Source organism: Fundulus heteroclitus, chromosome 6, assembly GCF_011125445.2.
Source record: "Fundulus heteroclitus isolate FHET01 chromosome 6, MU-UCD_Fhet_4.1, whole genome shotgun sequence".
Lineage (NCBI taxonomy): Eukaryota > Metazoa > Chordata > Actinopteri > Cyprinodontiformes > Fundulidae > Fundulus > Fundulus heteroclitus.
The window spans coordinates 2,066,170-2,087,409 of NC_046366.1; the positions used below are offsets into that span (position 1 = coordinate 2,066,170).

Below are 21,240 nucleotides of genomic sequence, written 5' to 3' on the forward strand. Positions count from 1 at the left end.
ATCAACTTGATCAATGAAAAGAAGTGGAAGACCAGCAAGAAAACCACCACACACTGATCACAAATGCATGTATTTAGCTGGTATTTATACACACCAGGACATTTCCTCATCATAAAGTTGTTTTCACGGTGCGATAACCAGAAAAGGGCGGGCTGTCAGGAAAAATACAAAGCTCAAAAAAACAGCTTCACATTCAGAAACAACCCCAAAAAAATGCAACAGTTACAAATGACTAGAGTAAAACAAGTCCAAAGTCGCTTACAATGAGTAGACTATGCAACATTGAAGTTCACATGAACAACCCTCATGGATTGTATGGTGTTTTAAAGCCGCTGATAAAATGCCAAATAAACTTCACAAACCTGCCCAGTTGCTGAAGTCACTGGTTTTAGGTCTGCACGTTCAAGGATTGGCTTCTTACGACCGAAGAATTGTAGAGACCACATTTAGGTGTCTTTGGTCAGATTCCACAGTAAAGCCCACTCTGATACAAGCTTGTAACTAACACTGACATTTCTTTGCAATCCTTTTGCAGGTTGTTGCCCACCAGTTGCACCAAGGGGGTTTCCCCACTGATTTTGGAAAACCAGTGGGGAAAAAGAACTCACTTTATATGACCACAATCATCATATCACTAGTCACTATATAGTAGTGCAGCTGTTGTTGTTACCATATTATTGTTGTTGTGCGATTATGCACTGATTAAAGTTATTTAATGTTTCATAAATAACTCTGTCTGTTAAGTATTGTCTAGTGATAATCAGCTGTTAAGTTGATATCAAGACAATGGTTGAAAGGGATAAGTTTGAGCACTAGCAATCTTTTAACACCAAACTCTGCACACACAGAATAAAGGAGTGACAACTTCTTTTCAAGTTCAAGAATTTAATAACAGAAATAAAATGAACATCCAGAGAACATCAGTATGTAATGCTGTTTATCTGAATTAACACTATATTTCGATTAACAAATCCTCTCTACTAAGCTAGTGAAACTTAACTAAACTACCAAGCAAAATGAAGATAAATAGAAGCTAAGCTAAGAACTATTTACATGCAAAAGAAACAAAAGACAAAACAAAAGTGGTTGGTCATGATCAGAATAATTCAGGGAATCCTGTTCACTGCAGATCTGATTCAAAAGCATGGACTGGAGTTAAATTAGCTTAACTAATTTAGAAAAACCTTTGACATGTTTTCAATCCATTCACAATGCAAATCCTGAGTATACAAAACGTTATTTGATAAAATAACATTATGTTTGAGTTAAAGAACCAAAGTTCATCTTAAAGAATGTGAATTGAGGTCAAATTAGCTTTACTAATTCAAAACAACATTTGGTATGTGTCAGGGTTTAGTTTTGACTTGGCTTTTGTTTACTATTAGTTTTCAGTTCTTCCTCTTTGTTAGGGTTTTAGTTGTGATTTGACTTTATTTTCTGTTAGTTTTCAGCTCCTCTTCCCCCTCACTCAGCTTTCCCTTCTGTCATGATTTAAGTTTTGTCTGGTTTCTTTCTTGTTATTTTGCAGTTCACACAGCTCTCTCTCGCTCAGCTATTAGTCACACCTGTCTGGACACTAATTAGTCTTTATTCCCGCCACCTGTCAAGCTCCCTTTATAAACTCACCGCAGTTGTGTTCTCGTCGCCGGTCCATAGTGTTCACTCCTGCTCCGTCTCTGCCATAATCCTTGTCTGCTCAGTTTTTTGTTACAGTCAGCCAGAAAACTTACTTCAACTTTGTTTTTTGTTCCAGTCAGCCAATAGACTTTCCTTCAGCTTTGTTTTTGTTCCAGTCACTGCCCAGATCCAGCTCAGCCCTGTTCCCACTCAAGTTCTCAACTCCTGTTCACGACTCCCGGGTTCCGTTCTGCTCTCTAGTTCCAACTCCTGTTCTCAACTCCTGGTGAGCTGTTCCAGTCTCATGTCCTCGGCTCTGATGTTCTGGTCTCAAGTCCTCGGCTCTGATGTTCTGGTCTCAAGTCCTCGGCTCAGATGCTTCGTCCTGGTCTCAAGTCTTCGGCTCCAGAGTTCCTCCCGGTCAGTCTATCAACACGCCTCCTGCCGGCCAGCTTCTGCACCCTACACCTCCGTCTGTTGAAAGACTGTGGGTTCCATCATCATCCATCTTCCACACTATTCAATAAACTCACTCCTAAGAACTAGCTCTGTGTGTGCGTGCTGTGTCTGGGTTCATCCTAGAAAAATATCATGACATTATGGACCGGCCTAGGGATGAACCCGAGCACGCACAGAGCCTGGTGCAGAAGCTGGTAGGATCTGCCTCGCCTCCGGTTCTTCTCGCCTGGGTCGCAGTGTGGCGACACCCCGCCTCCGGTTCATCTAGCCTGGGTCGCCGTACGGCGACGCCTCGCTTCTGTTTCGTCTCGCCATGGTCGCTGAGTTGTGACGTCACGCTTCCGGTTCGTCTGCCGGGGTCGCATCCACGAAGCCCCGCCTCTGACTCTGTTTCCCGGATCGCCTTCCGCGAAGTCCACTTCCCACGCTGCTCAGCAATAAAGGACGGCGCTCCCCGTCGTCGCTGCCCAGCGTTAACTTTTGCTGCTGCCCAGCTTTGTTTCATAGTTTTGCTTTAGCGTTTGGTTCCTTTCCTAGTTTACCAGTCTCGTTTTGATTTTTCAGTTTTAGACCCGTAGATCCGGCTTTAGACCCTGTAGTCCCTATCCTAGCCCCTGTAGTTCCTGTCTAGCTCCTGTAGTTCCTGTCCTAGCCCTGTAGTTCTGGTCTTAGTTCTGTATTAGTTTTTTCTAGTTTTGTTTGTTAAATTCCCTTAGAGTCTATGTGTCTGGGTTCCTGCGCCGTCTGGGTTCCTGCGTTGGATGGGTTCCAGCGCTCTTAAAGGTCACTCCCTCTGCAGTCAGTCTCACCTGTTGGTCATTAATCAGTCAGACTCACTTCACCTGCCAGCCTCCCTACTTAAGCCTCCCTCTGCTTTCACTCCTCTGCCGGTTTGTCATCAGAAAACACCTACTCCTCACCTGTCTACCTGAATGTTCCCTGCTTGCTGCTGGAACCCTGCCACTGCTGCATCTCTATACCTCAGCCTGCCTTTGATTATTCCAGCCTCATCTGTGCTACTTTCCTGTTGAGACTCAGATCTGCAAGTATTCACCCAGCATAGCCATTTATCCTGTTGTGCCTCTGACTAGCAAGGTTCCCTCTCTGCCATGCTGTGGATCCTGCTGCTGTGCCCTGGTTCTCTCTCTGCTGTGCTGTGGAACCTGCTGCTGTACTCTGGCACACTCTCTGCCGTGCTGTGGAACCTGCTGCTGTGCTCTGGCTCACTCTCTGCCGTACTGTGGATCCTACTGCTGTGCCCTGGTTCTCTCTCTGCCGTGCTGTGGATCCTGCTGCTGTGCTCTGGTCTCCAAGAACTCTCTCTGGGCCGTCAGCTCCTGCTCTCATCTACTCCCCTGTTCCAGTTCAGTCCTGTCTCTCTGGTTTTATCATCCACCACTCCATCTACCTTTTAATAAACTTAGACTTAGACTTGGACTTTCTTTATTGTCATTTTGTATACACAGAGTGCATACAGAACGAAATTTCGTTTTCACACAGCTCAGAAAGATTGCAGTAACTCTACAGGATACCTGACAGTGAATTACAGTACAGGATAAAGTGCAGTGATAAATCGCAGTCACTTACAGGATAGTTTCAATTGACTTCCGGATAAAGTGCAGCAGTGAACAGTAGGCTGATGAAATGTAAACAATGTAAAACAAATGTAAACAAATATGCAGTAAGGTGCAGCAGTGATTTAAAGGTAGACAGTTGCATTGTAAACAGTTTTGCAGTACGTTTCTGGGTAAGGTGCAGCAGCAATTTTGCAGGATACGATACAAATGTGCAAATGTGCAAATCAGCGAGTCGAGTGTGGTACACAGTCCGTTTTTATACTTCAGCAGTTTAGCAGTTCAACAGTCTGATGGCAGCAGGGAAAAAGCTTTTGCAGAACCTGGTGGACCTGCAGCGGATGCTGCGGAACCTCTTTCCAGAGGGCAGCAGGGAGAACAGTCCATGGTGGGGGTGTGAGGGGTCCCTGATGATGTTACGGGCTCGAGACACACAGCGCTGCGATGAAATGTCTTTAATGGAGGGAAGAGGAGCCCCGATGATCCCTTCTGCTGTCCTCACCACTCTCCTCACGTTCTTCCAGTCGGAGGCACTGCAGCCTCCACACCACATAGAGAGACAGCTGGTCAGAATACTCTCTATGGTGCTTCTGTAGAAGGTCGTGAGGATGGGCGGGGGCAGGCGGGCTCTCCTCATCCTCCGCAGAAAGTACAGTCGCTTCTGTGCCCTCTTCACCAGTGACGTGGTGTTCACAGTCCAGGTGAGGTTGTCCGTGATGTGCACCCCCAGGAACTTGGTGCTGCTGACCACCTCCACCGCTGAGTTGTTGATGAGCAGTGGAGCATGGTGAGGCCGGTTTTTCCTGAAGTTGACGATGATCTCCTTCGTCTTCTCCACGTTCAGGATCAGGCTGTTGTCTCTGCACCAGTCCACCAGCTGTTCCACCTCCTCTCTGTAGTCCTGGTCGTTGTCGTCTCTGATCAGGCCCACCACCATTGTGTCGTCTGCAAACTTCACGATGTGATTGGTGGTGAACCTGGGGACGCAGTCGTGTGTCATCAGGGTGAACAGCAGGGGGCTCAGGACGCAGCCCTGAGGGGAGCCCGTGCTGAGGGTGGTGACATCAGAGGTGTTCTGTCCGACCCGGACTGACTGAGGTCTGTTGGTGAGGAAGTCTAGCAGCCAGTTTCGTAGGGGTGTGTTGAAGCCCAGATGTTACAGTTTTCCCACCAGATGTTGTGGGATGATGGTGTTGAACGCTGAACTGAAGTCCAGGAACAGCATCCGCACGTGCGTGTTCTTCTCCTCCAGGTGTGCTAGGCTCAGGTGAAGAGCAGAGGAGATGGCGTCCTCAGTGGAGCGGTTCCGTCGGTAGGCAAACTGGAACGGGTCGAGTGTTGGGGGGAGACTGGAGATGATGTGTTCCTTTACCAGCCTTTCAAAGCACTTCATCATGATGGGAGTCAGTGCAACAGGCCGGTAGTCGTTGAAACAGGTGACTTGAGGTTTCTTTGGCACCGGAATGATGGAGGCAGACTTGAAGCCTGCTGGCACTATGGCTTGGTCCAGCGAGGTGTTAAAAATGTCTGTGAGGACACCAGCTAGCTGACCTGCACACTCCTTGAGCACCCGCCCAGGTATGTTGTCGGGGCCTGGGGCCTTCCGCGGGTTGACTCTCCTCAGAGTCTTCCACACGTCGGCGGTGTCAAGGCAGAGGACCTCCTCTTCCTGATGGGGAACAGCTTTCACTGCTAGAGTGCTGTTTAGTGCCTCAAACCTCCCAAAGAAGTTATTTAGTCCATTGAGGAAGTCAGCATCAACTTCACCCACCGGGGGGGAGGGCGTGTTGTATTCAGTGATCGCCCGGATGCTTTTCCACATGCTCCTGGTGTTGCTGGCGTCATGGAAAAGCTCCTGGATTTTCTGACTGTGGTTCCGCTTTGCTAGCCTGATGGCACGGTTCAGGTTGGCTCTCGCTGTCCTCAATGCCTCCTTGTCACCAGACTTGAAGGCTGAGTTCCGTGCTTTTAGCGCTTGACGGACCTCCGCAGTAATCCAGGGTCGTTGGTTGGCTCGGGTGATGATGGTCTTGGTGGTGCTGACGTCCTCAATGCATTTGTTGATGTAGGCTGACACAGTCATGGCGTACTCATCAATGTTGATCTTGTCCTCATAAGTTGCAGCAGCTTTGAACATGTTCCAGTCAGAGCACTCAAAACAGTCCTGGAGCGCCTCCATTGCTCCCTCAGTCCACACCCTCACCTGCCTCGCTGTTGGTTTTGCTCAGAGACCCTGTAGTCCCTATCCTAGCCCCTGGTTTTGCTCAGAGCCCCCCCGCCCCCCAGGTGGGGGCGGGGGGCTGCTCTGAATGCTCCTTTAATGTTTGTGTAGACTAAGTCTAGAGTGTTCTCTCCCCGAGTTGCAAAATCCACGTGTTGGTAAAAATGAGGGAGAACAGTTTTCATATTTGCCTGGTTAAAATCCCCAGCAATGATGAAAACACCCTCTGTGTGTGCAGATTGCAGCTCAGAGATAGTCCGATAGAGAACACTCATAGCATCTTTAGTATTAGCGCTGGGAGGAACATAAACCGCTGCGATGATAACAACAGTGAACTCTCTAGGCAGATAAAAAGGTCTGCAGCTAATAATCAAAAGCTCAATGTCCGGAGAGCAGAGACTTGTGACTAATCTAGCATTTTTACACCAGGTGTTATTGGTGTAAACGCAGAGTCCGCCTCCTCGGGTCTTACCGCAGAGTTCTGTTTGTCTGTCGGCGCGGAAAGTAGCTAGCCCCTCCAGGCTAACGGCGTTGTCTGGGATTGTTGAGGTTAGCCATGTTTCGGTCAGAATGAGAGCGCAGCAGTCCCTGAGCTCCCTCTTTGCAGAGAGCTCGAGTTGTAAATGGTCCATTTTGTTGTCCAGTGAGCGAACGTTGGAAAGCCAGATGGATGGTAGCGGCGGTCTGAATGGGTTAGCCTTTAGCCTCGCTGCTAAGCCTCCTCGGCACCCGCGCTTCTTCGGCCGGCTACACCGCTTCCGCGTCGCTCTCCTCCGGCGTGAGCTGCTCGTCGAGGCCGCCGCTTCACAGGCCTCCGGGGCTGGTCTCCGTAAGACGCCACAGTCACGTAAACAGTCGAGCGTGGTATTTAAAAGTCCAAAAACACAACTTGAGCGTAACTCCAACAGGCGCTCGCGGTCAAGTACTGATCGGCTGGGTAGATGACTGGTTTCCAGCGAGTTTGAATTCAATTCAATTTCAATTCAATTTTATTTATATAGCGCCAAATCATGAAACATGTCATCTCAAGGCACTTTACAAAGTCAAGTTCAATCATATTATACAGATTGGGTCAGATTATACAGATTGATCAAAAATGTCCTATATAAGGAAACCAGTTGATTGCATCAAAGTCCCGACAAGCAGCAGTCACTCCTGGGGAACCGTAGAGCCACAGAGAGAGTCGTCTGCATTGTTCATGGCTTTGCTGCAATCCCTCATACTGAGCAAGCATGAAGCGACAGTGGGAAGAAAAACCACCCATTAACGGGAAGGAAAAACCTCCGGCAGAACCGGGCTCAGTATGAACAGTCATCTGCCTCGACCGACTGGGGTTACAGAAGACAGAACAGAGACACAACAAGACAGACAAACAAGCACAGAAGCACACATTGATCTAGTAATCTGTTCTACATTAGATGGTAGTAGCGGGTGAGCCGTCTTCTCTGGATGATGTCACAGTTAACAGAACGCCAGACCAGGTGTACCTACTATGAAGAAAAAGAGAGAGAGCAAAAAGTTAAAAGCTGAAATGACGACAGTCATTTCAATGTAATACAATGCAAAACTGGAGAACAGTAGACTGAAGAACAGTAGAAATCAGTAGAGTGAGAAAATTAGACCCTGATGTCCTCCAGCAGCCTAGGCCTATCACAGCACAACTATAGAGATAGCTCAGGGTATGAGCCACTCTAACTATAAGCTTTGTCAAAAAGGAAAGTTTTAACATTAGTCTTAAAAATAGATAGGGTGTCTGCCTCACGGACCAAAACTGGGAGTTGGTTCCACAGGAGAGGAGCCTGATAGCTAAAGGATCTGCCTCCCATTCTACTTTTAGAGACTCTAGGAACCAGCAGCAGACCTGCAGTCTGAGAGCGAAGTGCTCTGTTAGGAACATACGGGGTAATCAGAGCTCTGATATATGATGGAGCTTGATTATTAAGGGCTTTATACGTTAGAAGGAGAATTTTAAATTCTATTCTTGATTTAACAGGAAGCCAATGAAGGGAAGCTAAAATTGGAGAAATATGATCCCTCTTGTTGATTTTCATCAGAACTCTTGCCGCAGCATTTTGAATCAGCTGAAGACTTCGAACTGCATTTTGTGGACTTCCTGATAGTAAAGAATTACAATAGTCCAGCCTTGAAGTAACAAATGCATGGACTAGTTTTTCAGCATCACTCCTGGACAGAATGTTTCTAATTTTGGCGATATTCCGGAGGTGAAAAAAGGAAACTCTGGAAACCTGTTTAATATGGGATTTAAATGACATGTCTTGGTCGAAAACAACACCAAGATTTTTAACTTTATTACCAGAGGCCAAGTTAATGCCATCCAGATTAAGGGATTGATTAAGAACTTTATTTTTTGAAGACTCTGGCCCAAAGATTACAACTTCTGTCTTGTCAGAATTTAAATGCAGGAAATTTAAAGTCATCCAGCTTTTGATGTCATCAAGACATGACTGCAGTCGAAGTAACTGATTGGATTCATCAGGATTTATGGATAAATATAGCTGAGTGTCATCAGCATAACAGTGGAAATTAATCCCATGCTGTCTGATAATTTTGCCAATCGGAAGCATATATATAGTAAATAGAATTGGTCCAAGGACTGAACCCTGTGGTACTCCACAAGTGACCCTAGAGTTTGAGGAAGATTTATTATTAACATGAACAAACTGGAATCTGTCTGACAGATAAGATTTAAACCAGCCTAATGCTTTTCCCTTAATCCCTACAGTATGCTCAAGTCTTTGTAGGAGAATATTGTGATCAACTGTATCAAATGCAGCACTGAGATCTAACAGGACAAGTATAGACACAAGTCCATTATCTGAGGCCATGAGAATATCATTAGTGACCTTCACCAGAGCTGTTTCAGTGCTATGATGAGCTCTGAAGCCTGACTGAAACTCCTCAAGTAGGTCATTACTTTGTAAATGTTCACATAGTTGATTAGCAACTACTTTCTCAAGAATTTTAGATAAGAAAAGAAGATTAGATATAGGTCTGTAATTTACTAACTCATCTTGATCAAGAGATGGTTTCTTAAGTAAAGGTTTAATAACAGCTACTTTAAAAGCCTGTGGTACATATCCATTTACCAAGGATACATTAATCATGTCTAAAATAGGACCACTGATCAGAGGGAATACCTCCTTAAACAACTTGGTTGGGATTGGGTCTAACATACAGGTAGAAGGTTTGGATGAAGCTAAAATTTTAGATAGCTCAGAAAGCTCTACTGCTTTTAAACAGTTCAGACACTGCGCAGGTTCTAAGGATTCCTCCAATGCTGCCTCACTTACTGAGGATGAGGTAATCATGTTTGGGAGGATGCCAATTATTTTATTTTTAATGGAATCAATTTTATTTATGAAGAATCCCATAAAATCATTACTGCTAAGAGCTAAGGGAATGGATGGATCAACAGAGCTGTGGCTCTGAGTAAGTTTGGCAACTGTACTGAAGAGAAATCTAGGATTATTCTTATTCTCCTCAATTAATGATGAAAAATATGCTGCTCTAGCTCTGCGAAGGGTCTTGTTATACAACAATAGACTGTTCTTCCAGATTAGGTAGGATTCCTCTTGGTGTGTAGAGCGCCATTTTCTCTCCAATTTCCTAACATTGTGCTTCAAGGAACGCAGCTCTGAATTAAACCAAGGAGCCAGCTTCCTGTGAATAATCACCTTCTTTTTCAAGGGAGCTACATTGTCTAATGCAGAACGCAATGACGAAGTCATACCGTTTACAAAGACATCTATTTGTGAATTGGAAGAAACAACATTGCTGCTATCTGCAGGGCATTTCTGCAATACGGAGGATATTAAAAAGTGGACAGACTCTTTAAGTTTTGATACAGCATTATCCGATAAAGATCTACTATAATGGAACCCTCTTTTGGGGGTGGAGAACTCAGTTAGATTAAACTCAAATGTTATTAAAAAATGATCAGATAGGACAGGGTTGTGAGGAAATACTGTTAATTCTTCACAATCAATGCCATATGTCAGAACAAGGTCTAAAGTATGGAGCCGAGAGTGCGTCGGTTCATGCACATTTTGAGCAAAACCAATTGAATCTAGGATAGTTTTAAAGGCTACACTAAGGTTATCACATTCTGTGTCAACATGGATGTTAAAATCACCCACTATAATAGCCTTATCAGTATTTAACACCAAATCAGATAAGAAATCTGACAACTCATCCAAAAACTGAGTGTAAGGGCCTGGTGGACGATACAAAACAACAAACAGAAGAGGTTTTATTGCTTTGCAGCTTGGATGAGGGAAACTGAGGGTTAAATGTTCAAAAGAACTGTAGTTATTAATTGGCCTGGGACTAATTAATAAATCAGACTGAAAGATAGTTGCCACTCCTCCTCCTCTTCCCACAGATCTGGGAATGTGGAAATTTGAATAATTGGAGGGAGTTGACTCATTTATACTAACGTAGTCCTCTTGTAGCCAGGTTTCTGTGAGACAAAACAAATCAATCTGTTTATCAGAAATCAATTCATTAACTAACAAAGTCTTTGGAGGGAGAGACCTTATATTTAATAGACCACATTTAGTTGTTTTATTTTTAGGTTCAAGGTGAACCGTATTGATTTTTATTAGGTTTTTATGATTTGTTCCTTTTAGATAAGTTTTTGATCTGTTAAGTTTTGGCCGTGGGAAAGACACCGTCTCAATAGGATAATGGATGGGTAACAGTACAGAAGCTGCAGAGAGGTGTGTTAAACTACGGCTCTGCTTCCTGGTCTGGACCCTGGATTGTCAGCATTTAGGAGGACTAATAAATCCGGCCAGATTTCTAGAAAGAAGAGCTGCACCATCCAAAGTAGGATGGATGCCGTCTCTCCGGATCAGACCAGGTTTTCCCCAGAAAGTTCTCCAGTTATCAATGTAGCCCACGTCGTTTTCAGGACACCACCTAGACAACCAGCGGTTGAATGATGACATGCGGCTAAACATGTCATCACTGGTCAAATCAGGCAGGGGACCAGAGAAAATTACGGAGTCCGACATTGCTTTAGCAAACTCACACACCGAAGCAACACCAACTTTAGTGACCTCCGATCGGCGTGATCGGGTGTCATTACCGCCAGCGTGAATAACAATCTTACTGTATTTACGCTTATCCTTAGCCAGCAGTTTTAGGTAAGATTCTATGTCGCCCGTTCTGGCCCCTGGCAGGCATTTAACTATGGTCCCTGGTGTCTCTAGTGCCACGTTTCTGACTATTGAGCTCCCAATAACCAGGATCGGCTTCTCAGCGGGTGTGTCGCTGAGTGGGGAAAATTTATTTGAAACGCAGACGGGTCGGTGGTGAACTGGGGGCTGAAATCTAGAGCTATGCTTCCTACGAACTGTTACCCAGCCGGCCTGCTTACCCGGCTGCTCGGGTGCTTCTGGAGGACCACTAAGTGAACTAACGCTAGGTCTATGTGGCTCCGCGCTAGCAGAGGGGCGGCTATCAGCTGGTCTTTCCATAGCACGGAGCCGGGACTCTAATTCTGACACCCTCGCCTCCAAAGCTACAAAAACACTACATTTATTACAAGTACCATTATCACTAAAGGAGGCAGAGGAATAGCTAAACATCTGACACAGAGAGCAGGAGATAAGGGGAGACTTAGTCAGAGACGGAGAAGCTGAAGTAATAGTAGGAGAGGAAGCCATTGTGGAGCTAAGGCTAGGCTAGGCTAAAGCTAGGCTAGCGCCCTTCTACCACGCCAAGAGAGCAAACCGTGAAACACGAGGAGTTCCCAAGCGTGATGTGCAGCAACAGAAAATGTTTTAAAAGTGCTTATGTGTTAGAAACAGATGTTACAGCAAAGAGATTAAAGATAAAAGCGAGAGAATCTGGAGCAACAAACCGTTGCTCACGCAGTGAAAACAGGAAGTGATACAATACGCCTTACCGCAAACAGGAAGTGACGTCAGTCAGAGCCGTTGGCGGCATTTTTTTCAAAAAGTCCGCTAGTTGGTACAGGAGCAGTGTTCGGCTGCTGCCGCCAGGGGCGCTGCCGAAGATAGGTTCGGTAGGTTCTCAATTTTAGCTCCGTGTGTGTGGTTCTGAGTTCATTGAAGACAAATCATGACAGTATGTGTTTCAACTCATTCACAATGCAAATCCGAAGTTAACCAGAACATTATTTTGAGTAAACATCATTCTAAAGACTGATTTGCCCAAAAAAATAATTTACTTTTAGGATCGCTTGCCTTTGTTTGTGCAATTATACCTCCGGGTGCTAGGGGTCACTCTAATGATCGGAGGTTAAATTTGGTAACTCCTAAAGTTATCAAAATTGCCTTTAAACCAACATTAATATTCAATATTAATGCGTGAATAAGGCTCATAGCTCTATCAAATGATGGCAGAGCTGAACAAACAATGTTTATGATTGGAACGGACTTTTGTAGAAAAAACGGAACTGGAAATTACCAGAAGCTAATAGCATTTTGGCTAGCAGACTTTCGGCGCTAACAAATAAAAGCTTCGGTTTTATTTTAGTCATGAGTTGGCCGGATAATGTTAACATTAATGTCCCATCAATGTAAGAAACCCTTGTGGAGATAACCTTTGTTATAACCATAAGAACACATTCCACAATAACATGGGAGCGAATGCTAGCATTAGCTAATTCCGTTGGCCCTTTGTTTTAAAGCAACCATGTGTAACGCATCACACAACATTTACCAATAAACCTTTTAACCTGTCCTTTTAGGGTCTCTCTCCAACCTGTCGATTCCTCGTGTGAGTTCAATCCACTTTGGTCATCCAAGGAAGGCAGTGAAAAGGGAACCGTTGTTCCTTCAGCAGTGGGCTAGTGGCTTAGCTCTGCAGCTATGAGCTAACTGACAGCGTGGTCGGGCAGCTTGGCAAAGCGTGGTCAGCAGTGGCAGCTGGTGAAAAAAAATCTTGGTGGGGCTGCCCAATAGATTTCCCTGCCTAACCCAGTTCATGCATTTAAATTTAATTTATTTAATTAAAATTTATTTAATTAATTAAAAAAAACATTGTTCACAAATGATTATTTCAGTGTTTTTGTCTTATTAATCCTTTTCACAGACTCATGCCAGAGGGTTTGCATACATTGTACAAGTACGTATATTATTGCGAAACAAACTTTTACGTCTTGACTTAAATATATATCCTAATTTTTTATTTATACAATGATTTAAGTAAAACAATGACTAGTGCACAATTAAGTTGTATTTACCGGGGATGAAGTGTAGACTGCAAGTGTAGTCATGATATGATGGCTCCCACAGTCGATTGGGATTGTCTGCCTGCATCCTTTTCATTGAAATTATCCATTTCTTTCTTCTTTCTTCGTCCTTTGGTAAACGAAAGAAACGTACATCCGACGATTTGGAATGCCTCTGTGTGCAACCGGGAGCACAAGAAGTCGTAGGCATTGTTTAGATTCCAAAAATAAACTAAAGGTACGCTCTAATTCACCCATTTTGTCACGGTGGTAAGGGAAAACAGTACTGTTTTTGCCTACCCGCAGGACCCGGATGTAGCGCGGTTGTACCTCGTGATGTCACGCATTAACTGGTCTATACACCTATCACTATGTAGCAAGGGCAAAGACTCCAGGAGTCCCAAACCCATTCATTTTGGCGATGCTGATTGGCCAACTATTTATACATTTTCCCTAGCAACAGTATACGATTGGTTATTTCGCTACACTTGTGGGGCTCCTTGAGTGACAGCCCCACAAGTGTAGAAGAAGAGAAATGATATGTTCTGTTGGTGGAAATGCACTGTTAAATGAGTCATTTGGTAGAGTCAATTAGTTTTAATAATTCTTATTACATGTAGCCATGTACTATTAAGTAAAAACTGACATTAATAATACTTTTAAAATCTATATATATTTTGACTTTTCCCCTCCACATCTAGGGAGGGCAGCGCCCGAGCGCCCCCTATGGGCCAGCCGCCACTAGTGGTCAGGATCGGAGGCTCATAGGTCCTCCAGACAGCCTCTGACCCGGTTGCAGTCACGAATAGAGCAGGTTTTCCTCAGCATACAAAGTGGGTCTGCCGGCTTTTCAGCTCTGCGTTGCTTGGAACCAGCTCCGCCTGGAGTCCGCTGAGAAAGCAAAACAAAGCTGGCATAGACGGATTTAATCACTTCGGCATCTGTTTCTAAGCAAAAGTTAGAGACTTATCTTTGAATCGACTGCCAGTTTCTCCCGATGCTCAGAAAGAACTGAGTTTCAGAGAGGCTCATGTCTCACTCAGACTGTGGCCTCTTCCAGGCCCCATGTGTGACTCCCTCCCACTCTCCTCGAGGGCTCCAGGAGAGAAGTAGTGGTTGTTTCAGAGTCTGGTCAGAAGTAGAAGACTGAAAGAGAGGAAGGTCAGTTCTTTTGTCTGTGGGGGTGGTTTACAGCAGCCACCCTGTTGAGAGAAAGGCCGTCACAGCTGACTCTCTCTTCTTTGTGGTTGTGTGGTCAGAATTCAATCTGACATCAATTGTTTTCATCATGGCTTTAATATGGCACAACATTGTCTATTGTGGAGATATTCAGAACAGATTTGTTCACTATTTGACTCATACAAGTAAACTAGTCAAGCATTACCACTCTGCTTGTACGACCACAAGATTGCCGCGACGCATATGTCTAAATTTAGTAATTTGACATCATTTGAGGAATGCCCTATTGCTTCGAGCCAGTTCTTTAACTTAGTCTATAAAGTAATTATTTAAAGTTGTTGCAATGTCCCTTGGATCCTGAATGACTTCTAGCTGTAGCAGATGGCTCAGAAGAGTGAGGGTTTGAGTTTAGCAACGTTCCTCAGATGGCAGTAAGCGGTCTTGCAATTTAATATGAGCAGAAAAGGAGAGGGAGGAATCCAACTTGACACCAAGACTGGTGACAAGTGAGGAAAGAGCGATGGAGGGATTGTTGATGGTGAAAAGAGCAGGGGACCAAGGACTGACCCCTGGGGGACATTGGAGGTAGGCAATCTGGAAGTAGAGGCAAGATTTCCCAGTTTAACATATTCCCGCTTCCAAGAGAGACAAGAAAAAAAGCTGAGGGCTGTCCCACTAACTCCTACCTCCCGGAGGTGATGACACAGTATGAGATGGTCAACCGTGTCAAAGGCGTCACTTAGGTCGAACAAGGTCAGTCGGCTAGGGGAACCAGGGTCAGCCGCTATCAGCAGGTCATTCAGAACCCTGACCAGGTCAGTCTCTGTGCTGTAGGAGGGTCACAAGCCAGACTGGAACTTCTCATAGAGCTGGTGCGACTGAAGGTGTTGGTTCAACTGGTGGGTAACAACCTTTTCCAAACCCTTTACCAGAAAAGGCATGTTTGAGATGGGACTGTATTTAGAGAGGGTATCAGAGTTTAAGTTGTGCCTTTTTAGTACAGGCTTGATAACTGAGTTTAAAAAGAGATGGAACTTCCCCAGTGGATAGAGAGTGATTAATTATTCAGGTCATGAAGGGGCAATGCCTGGAAGGCACCTCTATAAAAGTGATGTTGGAAGGGGGTTGAGGGAGCGGGAGGAAGGGTTCATCTTCTGAACGATGGAGAGGAGTTTGAATTGAGCAACCTCAGCAAAAGCTTCAAGGGTTGGACCAGAATAGAGAGAACAGGGAGAAGTGCTGGGTGGGTGGTCTGATTGGGTCAAAACAATATTTTGTCTGATTGTATCAACCTTGGTTCTGAAGAAGTCCATGAAGCGGTTGCAATTGTCAATGGAGGGATCAGTAGTAGGAGGCCTTAGCAGTAGGAGTAGGAGGCCTTAGCAGCTCTCAGTGCTTTGGAGTAAGATGTCTGGTAATATTTGAACAACAGCTGGTGGACAGTTAGTCCTGTCTGTCTGAATTTGCATTCAATCATCCAGCCCTCAGATTTTAGGTGATGGCGGACACTTCGGCAAAGCTAGCTGCTACCAGTGTTAGTTCATGAAATAGTTAGCCTCGAAAACATTCTAACTCTGGGCCTCAAGATGGTGGTCGGCTAATGATGGCTAGCCGGTTAGCAAAGAGTGACTTCACAATAGCCCGCAGCTAAGCGCTTCGAAATAGCTTCGGGCCACATGATAAACCAGTGCTAACACTGATTAGCTTAGCGTGTGCAAGATGGCTTCGAGGGAGACCACAGGCTAACCCACTAGCCTAGCGTGATGGTGGACTTCAACTCGAAGGGTGGTTCTCAGTCGAGACAAAAGGGCTTCATCAAAACTGTGGGAAGCTTTAAAAAATGGAGCAGGAAACTGAGAAAAGGGAGGAAAATAGCTCTTTTCTCGTGTGACTCGTTTCTCACAAAAACAACTCAAAACACAGCACAAATCACAGATCATAATGTAATCACACAATGGAAATATTCACCACAGTTCAAACAAACTCCCTTGGGAGTAAGCATTAAACCTGTTCCTAATATGTTCTGCTTATAGGTGTATAAAGGAAAAGAGAAAGCTCTTTACTTATTTACTTACTTACTTATTTGTTGCTCCCAAAAAGGGAGATTGCCGGTTGCGCAGCTCAGCATCTTTGGATCTCAGCTGGGGTTGGCGGGGAAAAGACAGGCGATGTTGGCTGCATTGCTGGGCAACAGAACACGCTGGCTCTCTGGAGTGGCTGCAGAAGTCTCAATTTGGTTTCGTGAGCAGATGTTGCTCTTCGGTTGATCCAACTGTTTTGTTTGGCCAAAACAAAACAAAGGGATCTCGTTGGTTCACTGGTAGATGTGGGATTTCCCAGTTAAATTATAGATGAATTAATGTTAAATTAGAGTCTTGACCTCCCTGGTACACAATGCAGAGGAAAAGGTGATGTGGCAAACTTGGTCCTGCCAAGAATTCAATCACGGGCCCACCATTTGTAAACACCACACAGAAGTTCAGCTGAATGTCTTCTCAACACAGCGTGCTGCACAAAAGAAGAACAAGCTCTTGGCTCTGCTGCGGTTTTATTCTCGGGATGTAATTTGATCTGTGGGGAGCCATCACCTCCGTTGTGACTGGAGCTGTAGGTGTCCCGGGAAGTTGTAGTCCTGACTGTGTTGCATAATGGGAGTTGCAGTTTGTGACATTATAATGGCATAACAGTAGGTACACCTCGTCTGGCATTCTGTTAGCTGTGACACCAACCAGGGAAGGCAAATCATTTTCTATTACCATATAACAAAGAAAGGATTCCTGGCTCAATGTGTGCTTCTATGCTTTTTGTGTCTCTGCTGCATCTTCTCTAACCCTCAGTCGGTCAAGGCAGGTGAGCGTTCACACTGAGCCTGGTTCTGTAGGAGATTGTACTTCCTGTTAAAGAGGAGTTCTCCTCTTCACTATCACTTCATGTATGCTTAGTATGAGGGATTGCTGCAAAGCCATCAACAATGCAGATGACCGTCCACTGTGGCTCTACGCTCTTCCATGAGGTGTGAATGCTGCTTGTCAAGACATGCAGTCTGCTGGGTTTCCTTCGATAGGGAACCTTTTGACCAATCTGTATGATTTGATTGAATTTGACTTTGTAAAGCTCCTTGAGATGATGTGTTGTGAATTGGCATTATATAAATAAAATTTAATGGTATTGAATGAATATATGTCTGTAGGTATGTATGTGTTTTCTGAATGAACCGTATTAACAGATCAGCACACGTGCAGCCACTACTCAGGTATGTGGGTTTGGCCAACAGCTGCAATCAAAGATTTTTTATTTTAAAAGTCAAAAGACTTCTAATTGTAGCACAGTCACTTCATATTCAAGTGAAACGTTACACATTCTTCTCTATCAGCACAGTTTGTTATGACTGCTTAGGTTGAATCCAATGTGAGCCAGACACAGAGCTGATGCTAAGGGATTTATTAAAGGAGATGAAGGGTAATCCAGGCAAAAACAAATCACAAGGTTCGGAGCAGACATCCAGGAAGACACAAAAAGGCTGGAGCAGACTCAAAATCAGAATCAGGTCAGGACGGGCAACAGACAGTTACCTAGATAGAGTAACAGACGCTGGAGTGCTCTTACCAAAGGCTGAGTGAGAAGTGGCAATGCGAGACGTCCTGGCAACAAACAGAAAACTGAGGCGGGCTTAAATAGGCGAACGGAACAGGAGAGCAGGGGGCGGGACTAAATAACCAAAGCAGATGGAGGTGATAAAAGGAGCATACAGACTAATAGACAATAAACCTAAGGTAGAAAACAAGACTAAGACTAAACAGACACGAGCTGAAATAAAAACTAATGACAAAGACCAGATAACTAAAACAGGCTAAGCATAAATCCAATACAAAACAAGAAACAGAAATAAATCCTAAAACAGAAAAGTTGGCTAAACTGAAAAAATAACCTAAACCACAACAGGATGTTACACAGTTTGGAATTTATCTTAATTTATTGTGTCTTTTCTTTTTCTAGGTCATAGCCTTGTCCAAACAGCAAGGTCTCCTTCACTCTCCTCGGTCTGAGGACGGTGGATCTATTCGGTACAGAGCACTGACAGACCAAGATCCATCTCCACCGGCCTCTACCACTGGGGCAATAGGAGTTGGAGGAGGTCTGTACCGTATGACAGTTGTACACAGTTCTCTGGCTTTGTATAACACCAATATTTGTTGCATGATGTCTAGAGATCAAATTAAGTTGTGGAAAGGGTTCTCTGACTTTGGAAATGGAAAGAAATTAAAAGAACTACCTACCTTATTTTATTTTTGTCTGATGAAGGAAATGCTTTTTACTCAATGTATTTTGAGTAAAAACACGTAATTTGATAATAAAAATAAGCTGATCGATCGAGCGAGTCCAGGCTATTTTTAGTAGGAATTAGCAGCCGACTAGGGACAACCTGGGACAACCTTTCCATGCCAATGGCACAACGAGGTGTGGAGCCTTTGCTAAGTAGCAGCTCCTCCAGTGCATGCACGACAGAATATGTAAACAGAGCAGGCTGGCATGCATGTAAGTGTTGACCATTCACAAAGGAAACTATCATTTACCCGAGACCTAGCCATTTATGTCAAATAAAATTAAGAAATGTTCTTCGATGAAGCCTTGTTTCCTCTGCAGCATTATGCAAGAGCCTGAAGCTCATGTTTAGTCCTGTGCATGTCAAAGGTTTCTCATTGGGAAAAACTGTTGGGGGCAGGACTAACAGTTCAAACTAAACTGTTCTCCTCACGATGTGAATTTGTGCAGAGAGGTACAGTTCCTATTAATAAGAAAGTTCTTTTTACAATAGTCATAGACAACATATATATTTGCGTAATAATTAAATAATGCACAATAACTATTTTTGTAGTCTGTAGAATCATATAGATTTTAAAAGACAGCCACAAAAATGGACTTCCAACTGTTTTATGCCATGCCACATATTCTGTTGTATACTTTACAATAGATAATAGTTTCCTTGACTTGCATTTTCAGGAGGTGGTTTGGAAAGAAGTGGCAGTATAGTTCGAGTAGACGCTCACCCAGAATCCAGACAAAGACCTGTGGTGAAACCTCCAAGCAATGATGGCAGTGGCTCATGGCGATGGAAACCACCTGAACAAAGAGCATCCTTGCGACAGTCAACTTTTGCCCTCAATGACCTGAACAGACACACAGACAGCTGTGATTCTCTGAGGGATGGTGGCTCAGTGGATGGAAGGAGGAGTGTGACAGGGACAGAATCAGAGAGCGAAGTTGGGGGGAATGGAGGAGGAGGAGGGGGTGCAGGAGGAGGAGTCACATACACCAACCATCCACGTGTGGTGCACCCTTTATACCCCCTACACCCAAATAATCCCAACAATTTCCAGCACCACAATTTTAACCCCAACAATCCCAGTAATCCAAACTTTAACAATGTTCATCCTAATTTTAACCCCAGCTCTACCAACTCCAACATGTCTTTTTCTTCCACTGTCACCTTTGCTCCTCCCTTTCACCCTCACCCCCAAGCAGTTACTACTATTAGGGTCACACCTGTTGAGGCAACAGCTGCAAGCAGTGACGGTGGTTCAGACTGCCAGTCAGTGGCCTCGTCCAGCCGTGAGTCCACTCTTAGAAGAAAGGGCAGCACCAACATCATCCATGTCCAAGATCGAGGGCCCACCCCTGATAGCCACAACAATCACCACCCCAATGATGACAGCAACCGGCTTGACAATGAGAGCAGCAACCGTTTCCATGAAAACCTTCGAAATTTCCAAGAAAATCCAATTCAACCTAATTTCCCTAACAGGCAGATGCAGGCCGTGTTTGGTCGTCCAAGCCCAACTCCTCCCCCTACTCTGCCGCGCCCCCTCCTGAGTCACACTCCACCTCCTACTCTGGGCCTGGCCTATAAGGAATGAGTCATCCATCTGTACTTATGCTAAAAATATTTGAGTTTGAGATCGCTGTTAGGACCAAGAGGAAGAATGTGGAATAATATCTATCCACCCTCCAGGACCAGTTCACAGGGAAAGGCTGGAATTTTTTTGTATTTCCGACAACAGTGAATATTCAACCTCTGTTCCAACCAACGGCATCAGTTGTGAATTTTATGGACTGGGCTCTCTGTGTAAGAGTTTGAGTCCATTTTTCCAATGTCATTGTTATTACATTTTGTATTTTTTAAATCAAAACCTACTACTAGACAGACTAAGTAACTCTTGAAATAATGACTTCAACACCACAGGGACATTGAGCTAGATGACCCGAGGACCACTTCACTCATCCCATAAAGAAAATGGTAATGTTTTAGGGGTCTCACAAGACTTGATTTAATCTCAAGACTGCTGTCCTCCTTTTTCAACTGCAAGATCCATGATTGCATTAAGAAACGATAATTACAGGTTTCACAGTTTTTACACTGTCACTAAACAACCCAACAACACAAGAAGCAAAGTGAGGACATGATCTTTGACGAATACTTACAATATAAGACCATCCCTGTGATGTTTTTGTATATAATGTCAGCTCGCAGCCCCAAAGGAATCAAACAACCAATCTTAAATATAAGCGGCTCACATTGCTGAGTCCGGTCAGAGCAGTAACAGTATCTTATAGGTGACTGTGGTATTGTGTTTGTGGAGGCAATGATCAATATCATGAGTTGCATATTGTGTTAAATATATAGTAAAATATGCTGTCTTTATTTTACCTTTGAGTGCAATGTTTTAATTTTGTGCAGTATCTAATTGGTCCTAATGTATGGTAGGTGCTTTGACAGGTGAGATGTGAATGATCTAAACCCACAGAAACAAAAATGTAAAGGCCAAAGATTAAACACACTTAGTTTGGTTTACTTCAAGTAGGACCCAATCCCACACCAGTTTTACAATTTACTTAATATTTAGATCAAAAGTATAATTTCACATGGCACAGAAAAATCAATCGCACAGTAAAAATTTTAAAGGTTTATT

At 44.3% G+C, this 21,240-nt stretch overlaps 1 protein-coding gene across 1 annotated transcript in view; it reads left to right on the forward strand.

Moving 5' to 3' along the window:
* The window catches only part of LOC105933858 (phospholipid phosphatase-related protein type 4), a 100,960-nt gene extending 79,983 nt beyond the window's left edge, over window positions 1-20,977 (forward strand). Inside the window, exons 10-11 of the mRNA XM_036137829.1 lie at window positions 18,269-18,407; window positions 19,274-20,977. Coding sequence (XP_035993722.1) covers window positions 18,269-18,407; window positions 19,274-20,187 — 1,053 coding nt within the window. The 3' untranslated portion in view covers window positions 20,188-20,977. The remainder of the gene's footprint in view (window positions 1-18,268; window positions 18,408-19,273) is intronic.
* Window positions 20,978-21,240: the final 263 nt, after the last annotated feature.